Here is a 21,525-nt window from a genome sequence, read left to right on the forward strand (position 1 = left end):
TGCGTAGAAGAGAGATAATCACTTTAATGAAGTTTTAAGTGCAGTTACTTTACTTGTTCATATTTCTTTGTGTCATTTGGACGTTCCACACGATGATAAAGCACATTTCGAAATTCTTAAATATGAGAGACACGAAATGAAGTTTCCTTCCAATCGACTGCTCACAATATAAAGAACCGAATACATTTATTAAATTCATTTATTTCTGTTTGTTTTAATAGCAAAAGGCATTTATTTATAAAGTATTTTAAGGTTTTGTTTAACAGAAAGTGTGGATACGTACCCTCACTACACGATTATGTATTTTAAAAACAATTATATAAAAATATTCCACAAATTAACAATCTAAACTATAAAGTTTCAGTTACAGATAGGAACATACTTACGATGCTGTTACATTACTTTATATTAAGGGGTGCCGCAGCACCATATCGAGCAATCAACTTCCTTAGCGCGACTCCAAGTAGATAACTAAATTAATTCTAACGTAATTGAGCGACATTCTCCGAAAAATGACAGGGAACACGCGTCTTGGTCCCTCGAATCTGTCTTCCGCAGCACCCATATTCTCGAAATCATGGATACACAGAGGATGGGAGGCCTTTCTATGAGAAATTGTCCTTCTGTTCAGGTATAAACGTGAATAAAATCCGGAAAATTCCACGTGGTCAAACCATCGGAGAGGTGCGAACCCATGTTCAGCGATTTTATCCATTCGGCCACTGGGGAGCTAAAAATATAAGTAATCAGAAAGAATTTTTCATTTGGAACAACTGACAGGGGTGGCTAAAATTTTCTGTGGAAGGTACAGACATTCCCGACTACCTACGTCACGAGTTCTGCCAGGCCCACGACGAAGGTGACCTAGCGATGACGGACGAGGTCTGAAATATTCGGGACCCACGAAAATTCGGGGTTTGCTGACGCGAATTCGATCCGAGTCCCCCGGAACGATAAAATGGTAAAAACGAAATTACAAAGCTTTTATTAAATTATTTGGCTTTTGAAATGGAATAAAATAATGAACTAATGATAAATGGATTGCGAGAAAATAACTACAAACGAAAGAAAAAACAATTAACAATTACAAATAAAAGATAATAAATAATAAAGTATAATAAATTACTATTGATAATTCTTATCTTTAACGTGGCTTATAATTTTTTTACTTGCTATAATGCACACGAAAATTATACGAAATAATATTTATTTATTAATTTGAAAGAATATTTGTAAAAAAATGATGTTTTTATTATGAAATATTTGAAAAAGTACAGTCCATTATTCAGTGTTTATATATCAATAACTGCATTGTTCTTAAATATTCATATTGTTTACTGGTAGACGTTATCAAAGTATAAAAAATTTCTGTTACAGACGTTTCAGTGTTTCAATGTTGGAGAAATTCTCAACTGCTTACAACTGTATATAACTTCAATTTTCTATTTATAGCGGCGATTGATCTTTTGAGATAAAAATTTTAAAAGGGGAAAAGAATCGAATCATTTTTATAGAGAGATAAAATATTACTTGGCATTTGTAAATAATTAATAATTTGACAAGATAAAATAATGCATTCTCCATATTCTAATATATAATGTATAAAAATATGTAAAGAAATATAAAATAACAATGCCAAAGAAAATATCCAAAAAATAGCTCATTTTCAAGTAGGTCCTACTTCGATGTATGTAATAGAATTTACTCGTGTAAATTACGTGAATTAAAGGATTTCACAAAAAATTAGTAGGTGTAAACTCGGTACAAGATTTAACGGAATAAGACATTTCTGCTATGGAATTAAATATATTTTATAACGTATGCTTTTAATAAATATAATACGTTGTAATTTTTCCAAGATGTCGCCGAAGCGTACGTCTTCAAATCGATACACTCGTGTATTTATTTAAATTTTACAGAAAAAAGAAAGAAAAAGTGATCCAATCCATTTGGAAAATTGTCACAATCAATATTATTTTTTATACATTTGCATTAAATTTTCTATCGCCTATCAAAAATTTATCTTAATCTTCCATTATTTATCGTTCGTGTACCTTTTTTATGCATCTTATTTATTATAAATGTTTTTGTTTTATTACAGATTTTTCCTAAATGCAATTTAGGATATTATTATTGTTGAAAATGTCATCGCACTCTTCATTCTGTCGGACGTAATCATTTTTTATAGGACCTCCTATTGATCATTTCTGTTCTTCTCTTCGTATTAGTTACCAACAACTTTTATTAGTTTCTAAGCTTTTAACTACTTCAAAATATATCTGAAATAATAAAATTATCCCGTGCAGAGATTTTTTAATATTATTAATATTTTAAAAAATTATAATCAAAGACGTTTTATACTAAATCCCTATCAATAGAGGATCCAAAAATCTTTAGAGAGAAAGGAAACGATGACTACGTGAGGTGCACGGATTTACACACGAAAACCCCTAGAAGGGGTGCAGCTGCGCCCCGCTCGGTTTATTTGTATACGGCAACGAGACACGTGGGAGATACCTCCCTGGAGATCTTTCTATGGGAAACTGGTCCCTATTTAGGTATTATAAACGTGAAGAAAAGCCAGAAAACACGTGGCCAGAGGCGCGAACTATCGGGTTCGTATACTTTTCGTTTCGGACGAATCGATTTGTAAGATCGGATCAGTCTTTGTCGCGTGATACAGATCGCTTCTGTCACGTGTGTTAGTTGGCGGAAAGTACACAAGTAGGATCGAATCGTATTTACTCCGAATAAAATTGCTGACATAACGGCAAAATGGGAGAGTGCGCGCCATACATTTTTGCCGTACAATCTCTCAAAATTCTCTCTTAATACTTATTTCTTCGTCTCGGTTAATCGAATATTTTAATAATGTTTTACTTACCATTTATGAGTTTTAAATACTTTTCATTGTCGACAGTTAAATATATTTCTTTGCTGCCATCTATAAGCTTAACTTTAAGCAGGCGAGTCGCCATCTTTAATTTTTTTTATCCGATTCAAACGATTATTTTGATCGCGATCCGGATTGATCGGATCTCTATAGTTCGTTCGTATAAACGAATTGAACGATCGGAGTAATCTTAGATCGGTTTGCTTCCAAAAGTGTTCGGTGGTTTTATCCATTCGACCGCAGCCGCGCCCTGCACCCTCCTAAACCCGCCTCTGAACATTTTGAAATCATTTGATAATTATTTTCTAAAATAATTATTACATTTTTCTTCGTTGAATCCGATCTAATTGACTTTCATTATTATGAAAATTTTAATTAAATGATTTTGATTCTTTCCAAAGATTAATACGACAATAATTCCTACTGATCGTGTTTCATCGGTTGACATTTTAATAACAAGGATTTTACAAGTAGTATTTGTAATATTTCTTTCTAAAAATAGTGTAAAAATTGAAAAACTTTCAAGCTCAAAATTAATGTTAGATTAATTTGTAAATGTGCGAGTAAATTAAACGTATAATTAAAGTGTTAATGAAGTACAGAACTGTTATTAAAAGGGGTGTAATGCCGTTGTATGAGGTTTTAAGTCATTTATATCAATTTCTGTTCTTAATAATACGAAATTTTTGTGTTTTAATTGTTAAAAAACACAATTTTTATTCATATTTTTTCTATCATAAAGTGCATTCGCTGCATTTGTGCAAAATGCTTTTGAAAATCAATACGTTTATTCGTACAGGTAAACGACGGCGATAACATTCAAAGGCACAAATAAAATAAAGGATTTCTTTGCTAATTTTATTGTATTTATAATTAAAATTTTGAAATTTTGGGCAACTCTTCAATAATTTAAAAATGAGATTTATTTTTTATATTTCTTACTGCTTAAATGTATTTGATTATTTAACAGACACGCTGTAAATATTCAATAAGTTTAACAAATATTAATATTAAAACGAGCGAACATTTAATAATTCAAAAATAATAAAAATGTAGTTTATAGATTTTATTATAAAATATTTTAATTTCTCCTTTACATTAAATAATTTTTTTAAATTAAGGGCGAAAGTTGGTAAGAGTTGGGCCACATCTGAACGGTGCATTTACGTATATATAATGATTAATTTCTATAATTGGATATGTTTAGGGGGAATCGGGGTGGGCCACCCTCTTAAACATCGTCAAAAAGCATTGTCTTGGACTTAAATATATCCTTAAAGCTAATTAGAAGTGGATGAAATTCGAGATTTGAGGACACGATACGAAACAAACCTCTAATAACAATAAAAAGTAATTTATTGTGTGATGAAATAACAATAAAATGGTATTATTTTATAATGTACACATCTATAAATTTCAATTTTTTACTTTTANTGTATATATGTATATATATATATATATATATATATATATATCAATTTGAATAGCTGCGTTTTAAAGAGTTATATGGAGCGTGACGTATAACAATATAAATGAATCGATAATGCCACGTCAAATGCACTTAATTTACTTGTTTTCCTGTACATTTAACCGCCTAACATAAAAAACATCTGTTGAATTAATAATTATTATATTAATTGAGGTAATTACGCATATTATCTCATCCCTAGACTGTTTGAACGAAAAGTATATCTGGACCTGTATTATTGAACACACGTATTATTGTCTATTTATATTCTATTATTCGTTATATAATAGAATAATTTATATGTAATAATATATATAAGCTATATATAAATTGTTAAGCATCTTTGCTATGTAAATCATATATGTGTTTGCAAGATATTAGGTAGACATTAGCTGTTTATGAATAAACTTGTTAAACCGATAATACCAGATTGAATATTCAAATCTTTTCATTCCTGCGGCCTATATATTGCTGAATTTATAATTTTATACTCAAGATCTAATAATATTCTCATTAATTTTTAATTTTTATAATTAAAAATTTAATATAAAAGTAGGAAAATTTTAATTAATTAATGATTAATTAAACATTGTTTCAAAGTAGCTATTCAAAGTAGAACCATTCCGGACAAAATGGGACTATTAAGAAAAATTGACAATATTGAATACCGAACACGTGTGAAAATATAGGCTACAGAAGTTCATGTACTGTATTATCTTGCATGCCCATTTTTGGCAAACATGTTTTGCCAGTTTCGGCCGAAACAGAGTGCGTAAGACGAAACAGTTAGATTCAAAACAGCACCGGCTACCAAGCCGCTAAACTCGTAGTGTGACTTGTAGTCTTTCCATACGTCACGCTATGCCGAGATAAACGTATGCCTGATAAATAAAATTACAGCTACGTACTGGTATTAATAATGCACTCGACACATCTTATAGTTTTTGTAATTCAAAAATAAAGTCGAGCGGTTAAGGTGGCAGCCGACAGCTGTGGGGACCCCGAATCGAATCCAGACCAGACGAAAAATCTCAGAAATTTTTCGAGATGTCGGGCCCTTCTCTCACCACTCGGCCACCCCATCGCGGGTCTGGCCGAACCCCGTAATGGGCTGGCTAAAAAGGTCTTCTTAGTGTCTAGACGGAAGAAAGAGATTTAAAATATCACCCGTTTTTTTTCAGACAATAAATAGGCTCGCGCTGTCCTTACGCCCATATTTTACAAAATGACCGTAAACTTATTAATTTTTATTTATTTTATTTTTAGGCAATAAAAATGTCTCCTAAAACGATTCTCGTTTTATCGTTATCTAAAGATTTAAAATTGTTTATATTTTGGCTATTTTTGGCTTATATATTAAAGGCTAATACGTCATCATTTTGTTCAATATCACGCCCCATAAAGCAATGTTTCGATGATATTATTTTGATTTACGTCCGGGTCTTTCTATTCTAACTCGACATTTGACGTGGCAGGTATAATGCCCATTAATTCTTATTTATGCTAAAAATCACTTCCGTTATCCAATATTTGAAAGTTATATCGAATCACGAAATATGAATAATAATAATGATGGCTTTTTTAGGTTCCCGGTAATTCCTGGGGATTTTTCAGATTTTGCGAGTATTGTTTGAGCTTCTTAGGAAATTTCTAGGATTATTTGAGGTTTCCTGGAAAATTCTTGGATATTTTTTCTAAATGCGCGATGAATATAAATCGGTATCTGTTAAAATCATCGGTAGAACGAACGTAATTTGGCGTAGACTTGGATTAAACAGTGAAAATGAAAATCATTTTGTAAGGTTTTTTAACCAGTCTATAATATATTTTAATTAATAAATAAAGAAAATATTTGAAATTTCTTTCGATAATTAACTGGAAAAATTATATCTTACACGCGCGCTTTAATAAATAAATTAATTAATGTTCTTTTAATTAAATTTCTTTTCCGAAAGAAAATTTTAATTTTAATTGCGTGGCATTTATGTTTATAAGGACAAATTCACCTCATAAATGGCAATCATTGGGATTATCAAATCTAAATACTTTATCATTAAATAATTACATTACTGTAATTCAAAAAATGACAAACACCATAAATTAGCGCTAATAAACTTTAACAAAAAACTTTAAAGAGTAAATGCCAATGGATAATTAAGACTCTCTGTGGCTCCTAGACACAGAAGATTGGAGGTCTTTCGCGTAGTTTTACGGCACCGTAAACTAATAACGTCCGATTAGCAATTTATTTATAAATAAATTGCCTTAATTTTTCCAAATTCGAGACCCCTCGAGACTCGGGGTCGGTAGACGCGTGTCTTACGGGCGAATTGGGTAATCCGCCACTACCGAATCCAAACAAATGCTATAGTATTCTTTATTAAAATCCCTTTCCATAATCTCGAATGTCATTCGTTGTGTTCTTTATCGCAATTAAGTAATTTATCAAATACTATTAAATATATAACAGTTTTCTAGAAAGACCACCGGTGATCCGAGTGGCTACACCATCGAACACCGGTTCTCGGCCGACCACGCGTAGTTTTCCCGGTTTTCTTCGGGTGTCTAATTAGAACCTAAACAGAGACCAGTTTTGCGTAGAAAGTCCTCCCGAGACAGTACCCTTGGGCAGACCCCATCAACCCTACCATCCATTTTCTAGAAAATTTGATCTATTCCTGGACAATGTACTTGTACACGTAATTATAACTGTAGTTTATTTCCAAATAAATAAATATTTAATAATAAACTGAAAGCTTTTAGTTCCCCGGATCTGTATTAAAACCTAAGATTTTTTCTATTTATGATCTCTTTCACCAACTTTTCTGAAGTCGCGACGATACTCGCGCATTGTGTCCTTTTACTGTCCTATCAAATAACTTAGCTCTATTGATATTATCATAATACGCTTTTATTCATCGTGGCTATTCCATTATATTATAGGATAACAAACGCTGTATCAAAATAACGTATTTACGCAATTACTTTTGCTTTACTCGTTTTATTCTTCATTTTCAAATAAAATTATTTTTTTTTAAATATATGAAATTTACGTATATTTTTAAATTGGAAACAATAATTTAATACGAATTTTCATCGAAATTCTTTGAAGGAATTCATTTATCGTCAAATAGTATAAAAGGTGAAGTTGATTTTTAATGTCTAAAATTTTATATGTAAATTGTTTTAAAGTTAGATTGGATTGGCAAAGGAAGGCAGCGCGTGGGAAGTCTTCCAAGAGGGGTGCCTTCCGGGAGGACTTTCTATAGGAAACTGGCCTCCGTTTACGTATTAGACGCGTGGAAACTGTTTCTTGTTAGCCGCATTAATTCTAATACAGTAATTTCTTTCGTATATTTTAAAAACGTGATGGTTATTATTTATCTTCTTACAATAAATTATTATAAAATAAGCGCTTAGATTAATGCTACTTAAATTTGTCGGGCATTCCCCTAAACTCCCCTTTGTTATTTATCTCCAAATATCATTTCGTTCCCTCTTAAATTATTTGATATTAAATTAAAAATTAACGTAAATAATGTTATAAATGCTTATACGAGGAATGCGTAGTCCGATATTAAATGTATTTATAAATTAATTACGTTTATTTTTGTTTTCTTCTTTTTATTAAATCGAGTTTTACTAATTTATTAAAGTTTTGTGGGGGAAAATACGTAAACTCTTATCTATTGTAGATAATTTTTTCAGTGATTAAACTAAATTGCAATTATTATTGTCGTTGTTAAAAACCAAAATTACGTACAAAATAACCTTCGAACGACGACCTTTTTTAACGTTCCCGTCGGTGGCCGTTGTTCGGAGGTTTGCCCTTTATTAAAATTATATTACAAACCTTTTTACTCGATTGTATACGAATAGATGCGTTAAAATGGCAATTATGTTTGCACAACAGACAGGCTTCTTCACTAAGATTTTATTAAATACACCTTTGTAAATTGACAAGACGTAGAATAATTAATTTTACGTAATTAATTGTAATAACAAGAAAAATTCGAAAAGCTTAATTATAAACATTATGAAAAAATAAAAGTTTTTAAGTAGTAACGTAATATAACAGACAGACCGAGTGGACAGACCGAGACAGACCGCTAAACACTCGTAATTGATCAGGGCTGGGCGCTGAGTTTTTCCAATTTCCTTTGGCGTTAAAGCGCATATATTTTAAGTTAAATAAATCAAAAATACGATTAAGAATTGCAGCCCGGAATTCTGACCGCGTCACAATAAATAATTGCCGGTATAGAAACAATTTATAAAGGAATTACTACGAATGAAAAGCTTAAGTAGGGGCTGAGTAATATCAATATACGAATATATTTTACACTAACAAAAGGGTAATAGGTTACTAATAATGTTTCGATATTTAAAAGTATAAAATTGAATCATTCGGCTGAAAATTGGAGCCGCATATTTGTAAACGCATCACCCGACGGAATATTCATTAGGAAATCTTCGGCAGATTTCGTGTTTACCTTAACCCAGTGTTTTTCAACCTTTTTGAATACGCGACCCCTTTACAAGTTAAAAAATTCTGGCGACCCCCCTAGGGCCATATTAAAACTATATCAGTGATTTTAAAAACTATGTATTTAATTTTCTTTCTGTTGAGACAAATTATTGTTGATTAAAATGAAACTTTCGGAAGAATCGACAATAATATAACACACATAAGGTATGAAACTTCCTTTAATTATAACATTGGGCACAGGGAGCCGTTGACCTTTTTTTTTGTTTTAGAATCAGAATTTTCAGCTTTTACTTTTCTAGTTTTTATTTCTTTTTGCAAATCAGCTCAACACTTTTTCGGCTATCATTTTCTGGGGTAGGCCGTAATTCTCGCTGAAATTGTAGTTTTTTTAACGTAGTGTAGGACCTACAAACGCTTGTCTTTCTCTTTTACCCGCGACCCCCCATGTAAGGCTTCGCGACCCCCCCTGGGGGTCGCGACCCACAGGTTGAAAAACACTGCCTTAACCGGATGCTGCCAGAAATTTCACATTAAATCGCTGGACTGACCGACCGTCGTAGCAAGATACGAAATGTAAATTGTCAGGAATTCAACGGTGTCGCGCGTTTTAAATTCCAAAGAGAAGACAAAACGAAGAAAGAAGAGGAAGGAGAGAGAAAATGATTTCGTTATTCATAAGTTTGATTAACTGAATTTTATTTTCATCAATTTTACCAAAGTAAACTTAACGCGCCCATCTATAAAGTTTGTGTAAGAAATTTATTTCTCCATTCAAAATTTTATCTTATTTTTGTTGGCTCGAAGAATCTCTATTGAAAAACACTTACGGAACTTCCAGATATTCTAATGATATTGCAGATAGTTTGGCTACACGTCAACGGCATCGTATAAATTCACTTCTTTATGCGTGCAAGCCGTTCGCTTCGTTTCATTTCTTTGAAATATTTCGTAAAACTTGTCGAAGAAGAAAACGAAGCGAATTAAATATAAAACTGATACTAACAATTTAATTAAATTATTATTTCGGGAAAAAATACCAGCATCGATGGGGAAATTGGCAAAAATTTCAAAATTCAAGAATCAAAATGGAGTATCGATATAATTAAATTTAATTATAGAAAAATAAAGAAAAGATTCGTTCTAAACAAACGTAAATATCTTTTAATGGTTACGATTAATCTTATATCTACCATCATTATTTAAATGAATAGAATTTTCCAATGAAAAACAAATAAAATCGAATGAGTTTTTTGTGATAATTCCTTAGAATACGGGCATTAAAAAACACGACTCGTCCGAAAACAATTTACAGTTAAAAATATATTCTTATCGAAATCAAGTTTATTGTTTGGTTTCCTCTTAAACAACGACAATTTTAGTTTTCAAAGAGCGGAACTTCCAGACTTTTTCTTCTCGTTCCACAAAGATTTGTTGTTTTTACCGAAACCTTCAAAGATCTCGGTAATGACATTTCTTTAGTGATCAATTATTCGATGGCCAGAAAAAAATTCTCTTAACTTTTCGCTCCTTGTCTGCAATTGCTGTAGCGTTTTATCGAACGGACAAGAAAGGGCCCTACGTATAGGCCGAGAAAGGCCTCGGGGCCTGGTCAATTTAGTATATTTTACTATTTAAATCATCAAATTGATAATTTTCGAAAATATAATCGTGTTTTACTCTCGGTTTCTACGTTAAAAAATGTTAATAAATCCACCTTCTATCTTCGTCGTCCTTTTAATGGGCCTCGGAAATAAATTTTGCCTAGGGTCGGGAAAATCTGGGGCCTCCGTTGCCAGCAGAGATTAGAAAATAAATAGATTTAACACCCTACATTTCACTCGTGTACAGTGCCAAGTTGTGATTAATGTGACCTTCAGAAGTTTATGGCTAGTTCGTCGCCGCTGTCTGTTCTAGCGAGATACGATTGTTTCCTCTCGAAGGATCCTCTCAATCCCCAATCTTAACCACATAAAAAGATAAGCCACGCCATTGTCGCTATGATTTTTAATGGTTTCTATTCATCTATTGAATAGGATGAGAATTTAATTTCTTTTGAAAGCAAAAATGGATTGATTTATTTAGATTCTTTACAATACAAAGACTAAAAAAGGGATGGATTCGCTTTTTTGAACATTCTAAATCTAAGTTTTTACTTAGTTAAATCTTAAATTAAATTGGTCCTACACAAAATTTCGTGTAAAAGTCAAAGGGCAAACCGAGTTAAATTCGACCGGACAAGTTTACAATTAAATAATTTAATTTTAGATATTAAAAATCAGAAACGTAAATAAGAAAATCTTTGAAAAGTTTGTTTTATTTTTAAGTTTTAATCGAAGAATATAATTACTTAAAGTATAAAAATCGACTTTTCTCAAAGTGTACAATAATTAAAATCTTAAAGATTAATACAGAAATTGCATTTACTGTCGGTTCTTTAAGTATATTTAATTTTGTTTTCTTTGTGTACGTAGTTACGTGTTATTAAACAATGTTCAAATGTCTACCTCGGCTATCCGAATTTTTTCCAGGTTTTCCGGGAATTTTTCTCCTGGGATATTTTGAGATTTTCGAGGAAGTTTTTAGATTTCATGGAAAATTTTCAAGAATCTTTTTGAGTTTTCGTGGGATTCCCGGTATTTTTTGAGGCTTCCAAGAAAGTTTTTGAGATTTTAGAAGAATTTTTTGAGGTTATCTGGGAAATTTCTGGGGTTTATTCGGGCCTGCCCCTTAAGAACGACCCGAGAAAATGTTCTCTCGGTGCCCCGGGAGAAAAGAGTCAAAAACGAAGAGTATATATAAAAATATTTAGATTTTCAATAATTTTTCTTTTTTTAAAATACAGAAAAATGAAAAAAGTGTTTGTTTTATTTTAATTTTAATTCGTAAGATAAACAAATCTTTAATAAAAAGATTTAATTATATATTAAATGTTTATTAATTAATCATAAATATAATTCCATAGAAATCATTTAATAATAATAAATAAAGTTTATTTTCGTTTTTCTTGCTTTTCAAATTCTAGAGATTTAATTACCAATTACAATACGAACACGGTTCAGCCATTAAACTAATATAAGAATATTTTTTTAACTATTAAAATGCTTTATATTTATTTTAAATTATTACCAAGCAAGTTTAATTTATTAAATATAATTTTAATTTTTTTTATTATTAAATTTTAATTATTAAAATTGATTATTTCATATTTTAGGCGTTTTAAGGGATATTTTAATTTTAAATGATTTTGGTGAAATTAATAGAAACGGACTTACATAAATTATAAATTATTAGCGTTAAAAATGAAAAACATTTTAAAATTTCCTTTTCTTTCAAACAGTGAATAATTTATTTTTAAAAATAAAAATATTACATTCTTCAGAAGATAAGCGAAAATTGAAAACTATTTTATATAACTTGTCCTCAAATCTCCAGAGCCAAATTTTGTCCGCTTCTAATTAAAGAGAAGACATGCTTAATGCATTTAATGATGTTTTAAGGGATGACCACTCTTACTATCTTCCCATCTCACCATCGTCCTCTTCATTCTCATCGTCATTCCCACCAACCATCCTCTAAACCGATTAAATAAAACCGAATGTAGGATTGTGATGTAACCCTAACCCTCCCCACTCCAATCTCAAATGACCGACCAATAAAAGCGATTTTAAATATATTTTATATTTGATTTACAAATCTATTATCTAAATAAATCTGTCTAAGGAACTTCTCTAATCTCATAACAGGCGAGAATAAGTTTCCTAGTTTACAGTTTCCAGCCAAGGCAATGGTTTCAAACTTAGAACAGACCCAAACGGTCTGTTCTAAGTTTGAAACTATTGCCTTGGCTGGAAACTGTAAACTAGGAAACTTATTCTCGTCGACCATCCAACTAACTGTCTCGTGCAAATCCATCGATCTACAATTGTTCTTAAAATGGCGTGAAAACAAAATTCCTCTTCTATAGATAATTTAACTCTTCTTGTTTTAATTCCTAAAAACTGTACGATCAAAGGGAAAGAAATTATTGTTGTTTATTCATTCTGGAAGCTTATAAATTAATTAAGTTATTGTTTTATTTTAAAAATATCGAATATACGACGTAGACGTATTAATTTTTATTAGTTTTATAAGAGTCTACGGTTAATTTCCCGAGGGAATCGAGCTATTTCCAAAAACATCTCGAATCTCGGGTTTAGAAAATTATGAAAATATGCGCGCGAATCCAAAAAATCCCGAATAAAAGGTTAAAACAGTCCAAAAAGTCTCGTCTTTTAACACAAAAGGTAGCGGCAACGTCGAGTCTTTAAGATTTCCCGAAGACATCTCGTGGCAACCAACAATATAAATCGGCGAACTTTATCAAAGAACCGGAGATTATTATAAAGATAAGAAATTTTAAAGTTTAGCGGATAATTGCCATCGTAATTAACTTTCTGCCATATTTATCCGACAACTACGTCATAATAACATACAATTCCGGCACGAAGGGGGGAGAAGGGGAAGAGCGCGTCCGTGGGGTGCCGCGGGTTTTCCTTCTCGACAAATATTTTAGTAGTTAGTAAAAGAATGAAGATTACATCCTCGACGGGAATAATTTATCAATTCGGCAGCATAAAAATTTTATAACGAGAAATATTTCTCTTATCACTTTATAAAATGGAAAAAAAATGTAGCGATTGTATGGTGGAAATGGAAAATCGATGGGGGGACGTGGAATAAACGTAAAAAAACCAGTGAAATGATGGGAGAAACGACGTTAGTTACTTTTTTACAAGTATTACTCCACCCCTCGATACGGAGATAAAAGTAAAAATAAAAATTTTTGACTCCCGTTGCACGTAATGAGAGCGCGCCAAAGTGAAATATAAATATTATTTTGGAAGTTAAACGAAGGGTTGCTGCGTTATAACGAAAGGTTGAAGACCTATCTACAAATATCTGTAACATTTCGAAGGCGCCATTAATAAGTAGCGAGAGATTAAATTCACTTTAGCAAACACTTTACAAATGTGTTGACTCGATTGCAACCGGGATTGGAATTTATACAAGTTTCCAGCAAGTTTATTAAAACTTGAATAAAATAAAAATAAAAAAAATGAATTACCAAAGAGTTTCCAGTCTTTTGCTTCTTCTTCCGCGTGAAACTTTTATTTTAAGCTTCCTGAAATTTCTATTTCGGTGAAGTAAAAAACAAAAAGGGATGTTCGTAATGGTTTCGCTCTAGAAGTGACTCTTAAGAATCTCGAGTAAACTTAAATTATATCGAATTCTTCCGCAATAATAATATATTTAACGATAATTTCTGTTAAAATTGCTTTAAGAAATGGAGAAAAAATAAGAAAATAAAAAAGTGAAGACGAAATTACTTAAAAGGAAGAACGAGGAGGGAGGAAAAAAGGGTGCAGACCAAGATGAATTGCGACAAATATAGGCTCCTGCGTCCATTGAAAATTTTTATTAGGAGCAGAAAAAATTCCATTCAATTTTTTATTGTAAAGTAATTTTTGTAATAAATTTTAAAAAATTCTCAATAACCATTCTAATTTCTTTTTTATTTATTTAAATACGCCAAGTGGTAATGTAATTGAAATTACACTTTGAAAATTCACCCGGAAAGAAAAATAAACGAACACACCACCAACGTGGTTACAATAAATTGACCTTGAGGGACGAAACCAGGTATAAAATTTAAGTAAAAATGTTTTTATAATAAATTTAGGCGGCTCTCTGCCAAATCTCCGATACAAAACTCCTAAAACATTTTAATGCGGAGACGTTTTATAATAATAGCTCGAGCGCGTACGGTAGAACCCGCGTAAGCCGGAATGGCGCGACAACGAATATTTTTTCCGTTTTGGACAGGTTTTTACCGTATTATTTGGCGCGTAATTTAAGTTTAGAAGCTTTTATTGGTCACGTTTTTTATACTGGAGTGGAGGCCGCTGGGGTCGAGCCCCCAACCTATACGTGGCTAAAATGCTACACCACCCGCACGTTTGGTTGTCTGTCGGATGTGGAGTGGGCCGCACCTTAAAACATCATTCGGATAACGTCATCGGATTCGAAGTCGATGAAATTCCGGGGCACGATACCGAGAAAAGTAAATAGAAGCGTTAAATAATACTCTAAATGTATAAATTTGATGCGAAATTAAAACACCTTTATCGAACGTGTACACATAAAGACGATTTTATGACAGTTTGGCGTTATATGAAACCGCGGCACCTGGGATTTATAACGTTTAAGGAAGCGACGACAAGCGAAGCGCATCTTTAATTTCCGGGAAATCTTTTATCGAATACATTGTAAATGTCTGTAAATTCGACTCGAATTACTTCTGTACCATGGAGTCGGGATATCTGTTTTATTTAACATTGGAGTCTTTCCGCTTTATTTAATTAAGTAAACCCTTCGATGTAAATTATAATGAACTTCTTTTGTTAATTCTATTGTTTCTTTACAGTGTCGCTGTCATTGGATCCTCGACCGATCGTTATTCCGATTCTGTCTTGCATCATCAGTTTTCCTATAATCACGTTTGCCATTATTTGCGCTCTCAGGTACCGAGCGCAACGTTTACGCAAACGCGATCGTCTCCGTCGCTTGCAAGCGGGGTAAGTTCCTTATTTTAGGGGGCTGCCATTTGCCCGTCTCGATATTTATCTACACGAAAACCGAGAACGGACGCGAAAAGCTTAGGGGTGGAGACCCCGATTAACTATATACAAAATTCCGGTTTGGACGGGAAATCACGCGATTTCTTTAAATTAAAAGATAATTAAAAATTGTAGCCTGTTATTGCGAAGACGTCACCTTAATTACAGCAATAACAGTTAACCCGCGATCAAATAGAAATGCGCGTGTTTTCGTTTTGAGATTTGTGGAAATCTGGAGTAGAAAAATCGAAGGCAAAACTGTTGAAAACGTTAAAACGTGTTGAGAATGATTGAAGTCAAATCCGAAAATACTGTTTTGAAGAAATATGGATTTTAGTATTCCTGCCGCCTTCTTCGGTTTCTTCAAATATTCAATTTCGAATGGGTATTGCTGTTAAATGTGAAGTAGACTTACTAAAATACATTTCCATCGCTTTCTTTAAAGTTTAAAACAAAAAAAGGGTAATAAAAATATGAACTAGCTCTTAAATATTTAAAGAACTTGGCTAGAATATTGTCGAAAGAGGTATTCTACCTCGAAAACAATTCGAAGAAAATCTCGACACGCGCCGAGTCTTAATAAAGTAAATCTCACAAGTTTTATATTAATAAATAATTAATACTGCGTGAGCGGAAAGTCCCTCGCACCTTCTCCATTCCAAAAGTACTCGTTGACCTTTAAAGGGTTGGCTTTTAAAATGAAAAAGGTGCGAGGGACTTTTCACTCGCCTCTATAACTTTAATGCCGTGAAAAATATTTAGAAAATAAATTAAAATATTCGAATTTGAATTTATGCGCAGAATTGTTATTCGTTTCCTATAAATATAATAACTGTAATGGAAATATGGCGCGCTTTATGCGAATTTTATGAAGAATATTAATTTATTTAGAGCTATATCAATTAAGTGTCCGAGCCATTAATATGAAAACAGCCAATGTTTACACGAATATTTAATTATAAACAGCAAATTTATAGAATTAATTATAATCGAAAACCATCCAATTCTGATATATTTATAGTTAATTCAATTAAATTAATTTCTAGAGAAAAATTTTCCAGACTTTTAAGACGACAAATCGTTATATTGCTATTTTTAGATATCGTTCCGTTACCTTGGACATTCCGAATCGTGAAAAGCCGTCTCTGTTTTCGAGAGATTCTTCCTCGGATCTAAAGGTTCTAGGAGAAAAATCGGACACGTGTGGGTCACCGGCGTCACCTTTGACCTCTAGGAGAACGTCCAGGAACAATAGCCAAGTGACTTTTGTGACCGCAGCCGTTATGCACGTACCGGAACTATTGAATCAAAACGGGAGGTTGAAGCGTGGTTCCAAAACTGTGGTCTCGTTTTGGGAAGAACCGGTACAAGGGGAGGACGTACACGAACTGTCCGAAGGAACGAAGCAAAATATATCTATTTCCAGGTAGCATTTATTCTGCGTCGTGCCACCAAGTGCCTCTAAATTCCGAAATCCCTCGTTTAAGAAGGACAATCAATCGGTGGCAATAGAAACAAAATTATTTTCTATAATAAAACCCGTCTGATCTGAATTTAAAAAGTCGAATTTTTTTTTTAATTTAGATCACCGAAAATAATATAAATATATCTTTAAAAACAATAATTACTACTCGAAACGTCTTCGAAAAATCAAAAATTGTGTTTAAAATTACGCTTTAAAGTGAGAAAAACTGTACATTTATAGTATTTAGAAGTTAAATCTTGTAGTATTTTTAAAATATAATTATATTTAGAATTAAAATGAAGAAACATTCTGGGACCATCTCGTTAATGTTTTGCCACTCGAAAAGACATTTATAAAGTTACTAAAAAAGTTGGTTTTTGTCCACGTATTTTTACAAAACGACAAAATTTCTGTTCGGAACGTCCCTACTTAAACTGAAAAATTCAAACAAATGAAACTGGTGGATTATTTCAATACAAATTTTTAAAAAATGTCTGGGAAAAGTTACGAATTACTCGAGTTTGTAGGTTTAAACACGAGCAAAAAATAAAAAAAGTCTTCCCCAGCGGTGTACTCGCCCATAAAAAATACTTGTAGAAATAATACAAAACCCACTGATTGAGGTAATTAACAGAACAATTATCGGGTTGTAAATAGCGGTATCGTCAATTGTTGGAAACAAATTTTCGACAGCATTTTATACGACTAGACGTGTTACGTCCATTCAGTTATCACTCACGCCTTTTCACTTTCTTAATTTAAAGCACTTTCTTTCATTTCTATTGTTCGTGTATTGTGATTTATGATCTTTCGCTGATGTATATTCGGTCTAAAGATTTATTCAAATACAATAAATGTTTTATTGCAAAGTTTAGTCTCTTGTTTTGTAAAACAATTTTCTTTTTTTTTCTTCTTTTTGTATCGATTTTATCCTGCAAACAATAAACTGTTTTACCGTCCGTTTCAAGTTTTTTTTTTATTGTCGGTCTTAAATCGTCAACAATGAATTTATTTTTTTCACTGCTCAATTTCTAAGTGGAAAATTACGAAATTATTACAGTAAAATCTCTCCAAAACGGAACCCGAATAAAAAGGAAACCTTCCTAAACGGAAAAAGTTCTTCGGAACGGAGCGATTTTCTGTGTTAAATAAAGAACCTATTTAAAACGGAAACTGCCAAAACGGAAAAAATATTGGGTATCGCGCGATTCCAGTTTACACAAGTTTTACTGTATTTAAATTTACGCAGTAAAATCTGCGTAAAGTGGATAGGCGCGGTGCCGAATGATTTTGTCCTTTTTAGACGGGTTCTACAATATTAATTTCAATGAGAGTATTTCTTTTCTTAAATTCGGTAAATAAATATGCTATTTTACTACTTTAAATTGGAAAATAAACTTCAAAACTTATTATCATAATATAAATAATTAGACGTTTACTTAATTAATTAAAGTAAATACTGTAATATAAGTGAATTATTTGATATATTTACCGAGAAGTCCGTGTTTATTTAAGGTAATTTTTTTTAAATATCCGTAATTAAATGATGAAATTTTAAAAATTTATGATTCAGATTTCGAGATTTATTTTATTAATTTTTTTGTTTGCGTAAGTAAATCTAAGGGAATTATTCTAACGGTTGTTTGTGACAATGACAGAACGTCCCACGTGATTCGCTTTCTGGAAATGGCTTTATCATAATAATCTGGAAGGAAATTAAATTGGGAATTTATCTCGATTTAATGAAATCCTGCCGCTTAATTTTAGAAATTTTACCTATTTTCGGAGGATTAAAAGAGTCGCGAATTTCCCTCCCCGTAAACGTTTCTGTTTAAAGATTAGCGGAAAGCGAGAACTCTCGAAGGCTATAAAAAAGAATTTGCATTGGAATGGAAGAAGTCACCTATATAATGATTTACGTTGGGATTGCATTCGGACGTAAAAAGATAACCTTGCAATGCTCCTTTGTTGGCTGCAGCGAATAGGAGATTGAATTATCCAAAGTAGATCTTTGAAGATGGAAATGCTTGGCGGCCAATGTCACATTGACACGCTCGCTGACGTAAGTCACGGCGTAACGTCATTGTCACGTGATGTTTATGTGCCCTACGTTGACTCTAACACTCGGGCAGAAAGCGTCTCTCGTTCTTTTTGCACGCCCGAACCGAAACAAATAAAATTCTATTCTTTTTTTATGTATTGCAAATTTGATTTTCTGCCTCCAAATGAATAAGGAATGTAAATGTACGAAGGGAATGAATTGGACATTGTTTGAATAAGGAACACAATTTCCAAACATTTCGATTTTATCTGCTTTTTTTATGCCGTTTGATCGAGTTTTTTCGCTTTGCTTCCTATTGTATAATATGCATCAATCGTTTTCTAAGCTGACATTTTTCTTTATATATATATATATATATATTACATATTATAAATAAATGGCATTAAAGATTTTTTTCCGTTAAATTTCCCACATAATATTTAAAAATTACATCGAAATCTTAGTTATTTTAATTAATAAAATGAACATATCCAGCAACGAGTTGCGTAGCTTTCCCAGCGAGAGTTAAAGTTGTGTGTGCCGCCATCTCTCGAGATTTTAATAAACAAATTTCTTTTATATTATTAATTATTATAAAATGGTAAAAAGCTTACTTTGGGGGTAGAGGTGTTTTAAAAAAAATTTATAACGATAACGCTAATAACGAGTAAACTTTTCATTAAGTTTCACCTCTCGCGTGATACGACACGACACACGATTCTCTCTATCTCCCCACCTGCGCGACCTTTAACTACCAAAATAAAACAGCATCCATCTCCCTAATACATTTAAAAATTACATCGAAATCTTAGTTATTTTAATTAATAAAATGAACATATCCAGCAACGAGTTGCGTAGCTTTCCCAGCGAGAGTTAAAGTTGTGTGTGCCGCCATCTCTCGAGATTTTAATAAACAAATTTCTTTTATATTATTAATTATTATAAAATGGTAAAAAGCTTACTTTGGGGGTAGAGGTGTTTTAAAAAAAATTTATAACGATAACGCTAATAACGAGTAAACTTTTCATTAAGTTTCACCTCTCGCGTGATACGACACGACACACGATTCTCTCTATCTCCCCACCTGCGCGACCTTTAACTACCAAAATAAAACAGCATCCATCTCCCTAATACCCAAATCTCCCTGCAAAATTTCAGAAAATTTCGACAAAAGTCACGAGAGTTACTAAGCTTCANTAAAAAGCTTACTTTGGGGGTAGAGGTGTTTTAAAAAAAATTTATAACGATAACGCTAATAACGAGTAAACTTTTCATTAAGTTTCACCTCTCGCGTGATACGACACGACACACGATTCTCTCTATCTCCCCACCTGCGCGACCTTTAACTACCAAAATAAAACAGCATCCATCTCCCTAATACCCAAATCTCCCTGCAAAATTTCAGAAAATTTCGACAAAAGTCACGAGAGTTACTAAGCTTCAAATTGGGTGAACGAAAATCGTGCGCTCCCAACACACCTATACATACAGAAAACAACTCCGAATGTTTTAAAAGTTCTCGACGTTTCAATTCAAAAAATGCGAAATTCCCGAGGGGGAGTCATTTTTGGGACCCATTTTGGCAAAGGGTAAAATAGGAAATTTCTTCGGATTAACGGAAGCTAAATTAAAATAATCCTTTATTAGATGTATCCATAATTAATAAAATTGCTTCCGATAATTTTTTTACGTTGTAGAAATCCCATTAAAGGAACACAAATGGCATCAAAATGCTCTCACGAAAGTTATTAAGAGAAAAGGTTTGGCTCTTAATACATTAAATAAATCAATCGATAAATAATAAAGCTGCAACGATAGGCAATATTCCACGTTATATAGATTATTACAGTAGACTCTCGCCAATCCGGCCGATCCTGGCGCGGAAGGATGCCGGATTACCGGGTATATACGACTAAAAGCAACGAACGATACGGTCTGTAGCCCTTCCGTACAGATTCTTTTTGTTGTGTTTTGAGCCGTATTTTGTTGCGAAATTACACACAGGGAATACAGTAATTGGGCTGAAATTTGAAAAAAATGCGGACAAATTCCCACTTTTGTCCGTCCGTCCGTCTTTCTTTAATCTCGAGAACGGTATTAGGGGAAAGTCGAGACCAGATGTGGAAAGCTCGGGAGCGGGAGGACTCGATTAATTATATATGACCTTCCGAACTACACCGGAAGTCGAGTAATTTCGATTCAAATATTTTCCCCAGAACGGAGTTACGCGGATGACCGGCACCGCCTTATTGTTATGGGGAAAAGTGGGAAGTACGGGGGCAAGACGCTACAAATTTCAGATATTTTAAATGAAATAAGTTAAAAATATGATTAAAAAATTTCGGGCCGCATTAAAATTTATGTTACAAGTTTACTACGCATATTTAAAAACTAATAACATAAAAGAATGCCGCGTAATTGTGAGGCCGGATTAGCGAGAGTCCGCTGTATTTCCTTAGCGGAATAAAATTTTGATAACGTCGAAGTAAAGTACGGAATTCGATTTATATTTC

At 32.5% G+C, this 21,525-nt stretch overlaps 1 protein-coding gene across 1 annotated transcript in view; it reads left to right on the plus strand.

Moving 5' to 3' along the window:
* Positions 1–17,455, plus strand: part of LOC111626358 — a 48,306-nt gene extending 30,851 nt beyond the window's left edge. The window contains exons 3-4 of the mRNA XM_023369707.1: positions 15,314–15,464; positions 16,606–17,455. Of these exons, the coding sequence (XP_023225475.1) occupies positions 15,314–15,464; positions 16,606–16,936 (482 nt within the window). The 3' untranslated portion in view covers positions 16,937–17,455. The remainder of the gene's footprint in view (positions 1–15,313; positions 15,465–16,605) is intronic.
* The last annotated feature ends 4,070 nt before the right edge of the window (positions 17,456–21,525 follow it).

This window comes from Centruroides sculpturatus, unplaced genomic scaffold (genome assembly GCF_000671375.1).
Source record: "Centruroides sculpturatus isolate CEXI.00-Female unplaced genomic scaffold, Cexi_2.0 scaffold26, whole genome shotgun sequence".
NCBI lineage: Eukaryota > Metazoa > Arthropoda > Arachnida > Scorpiones > Buthidae > Centruroides > Centruroides sculpturatus.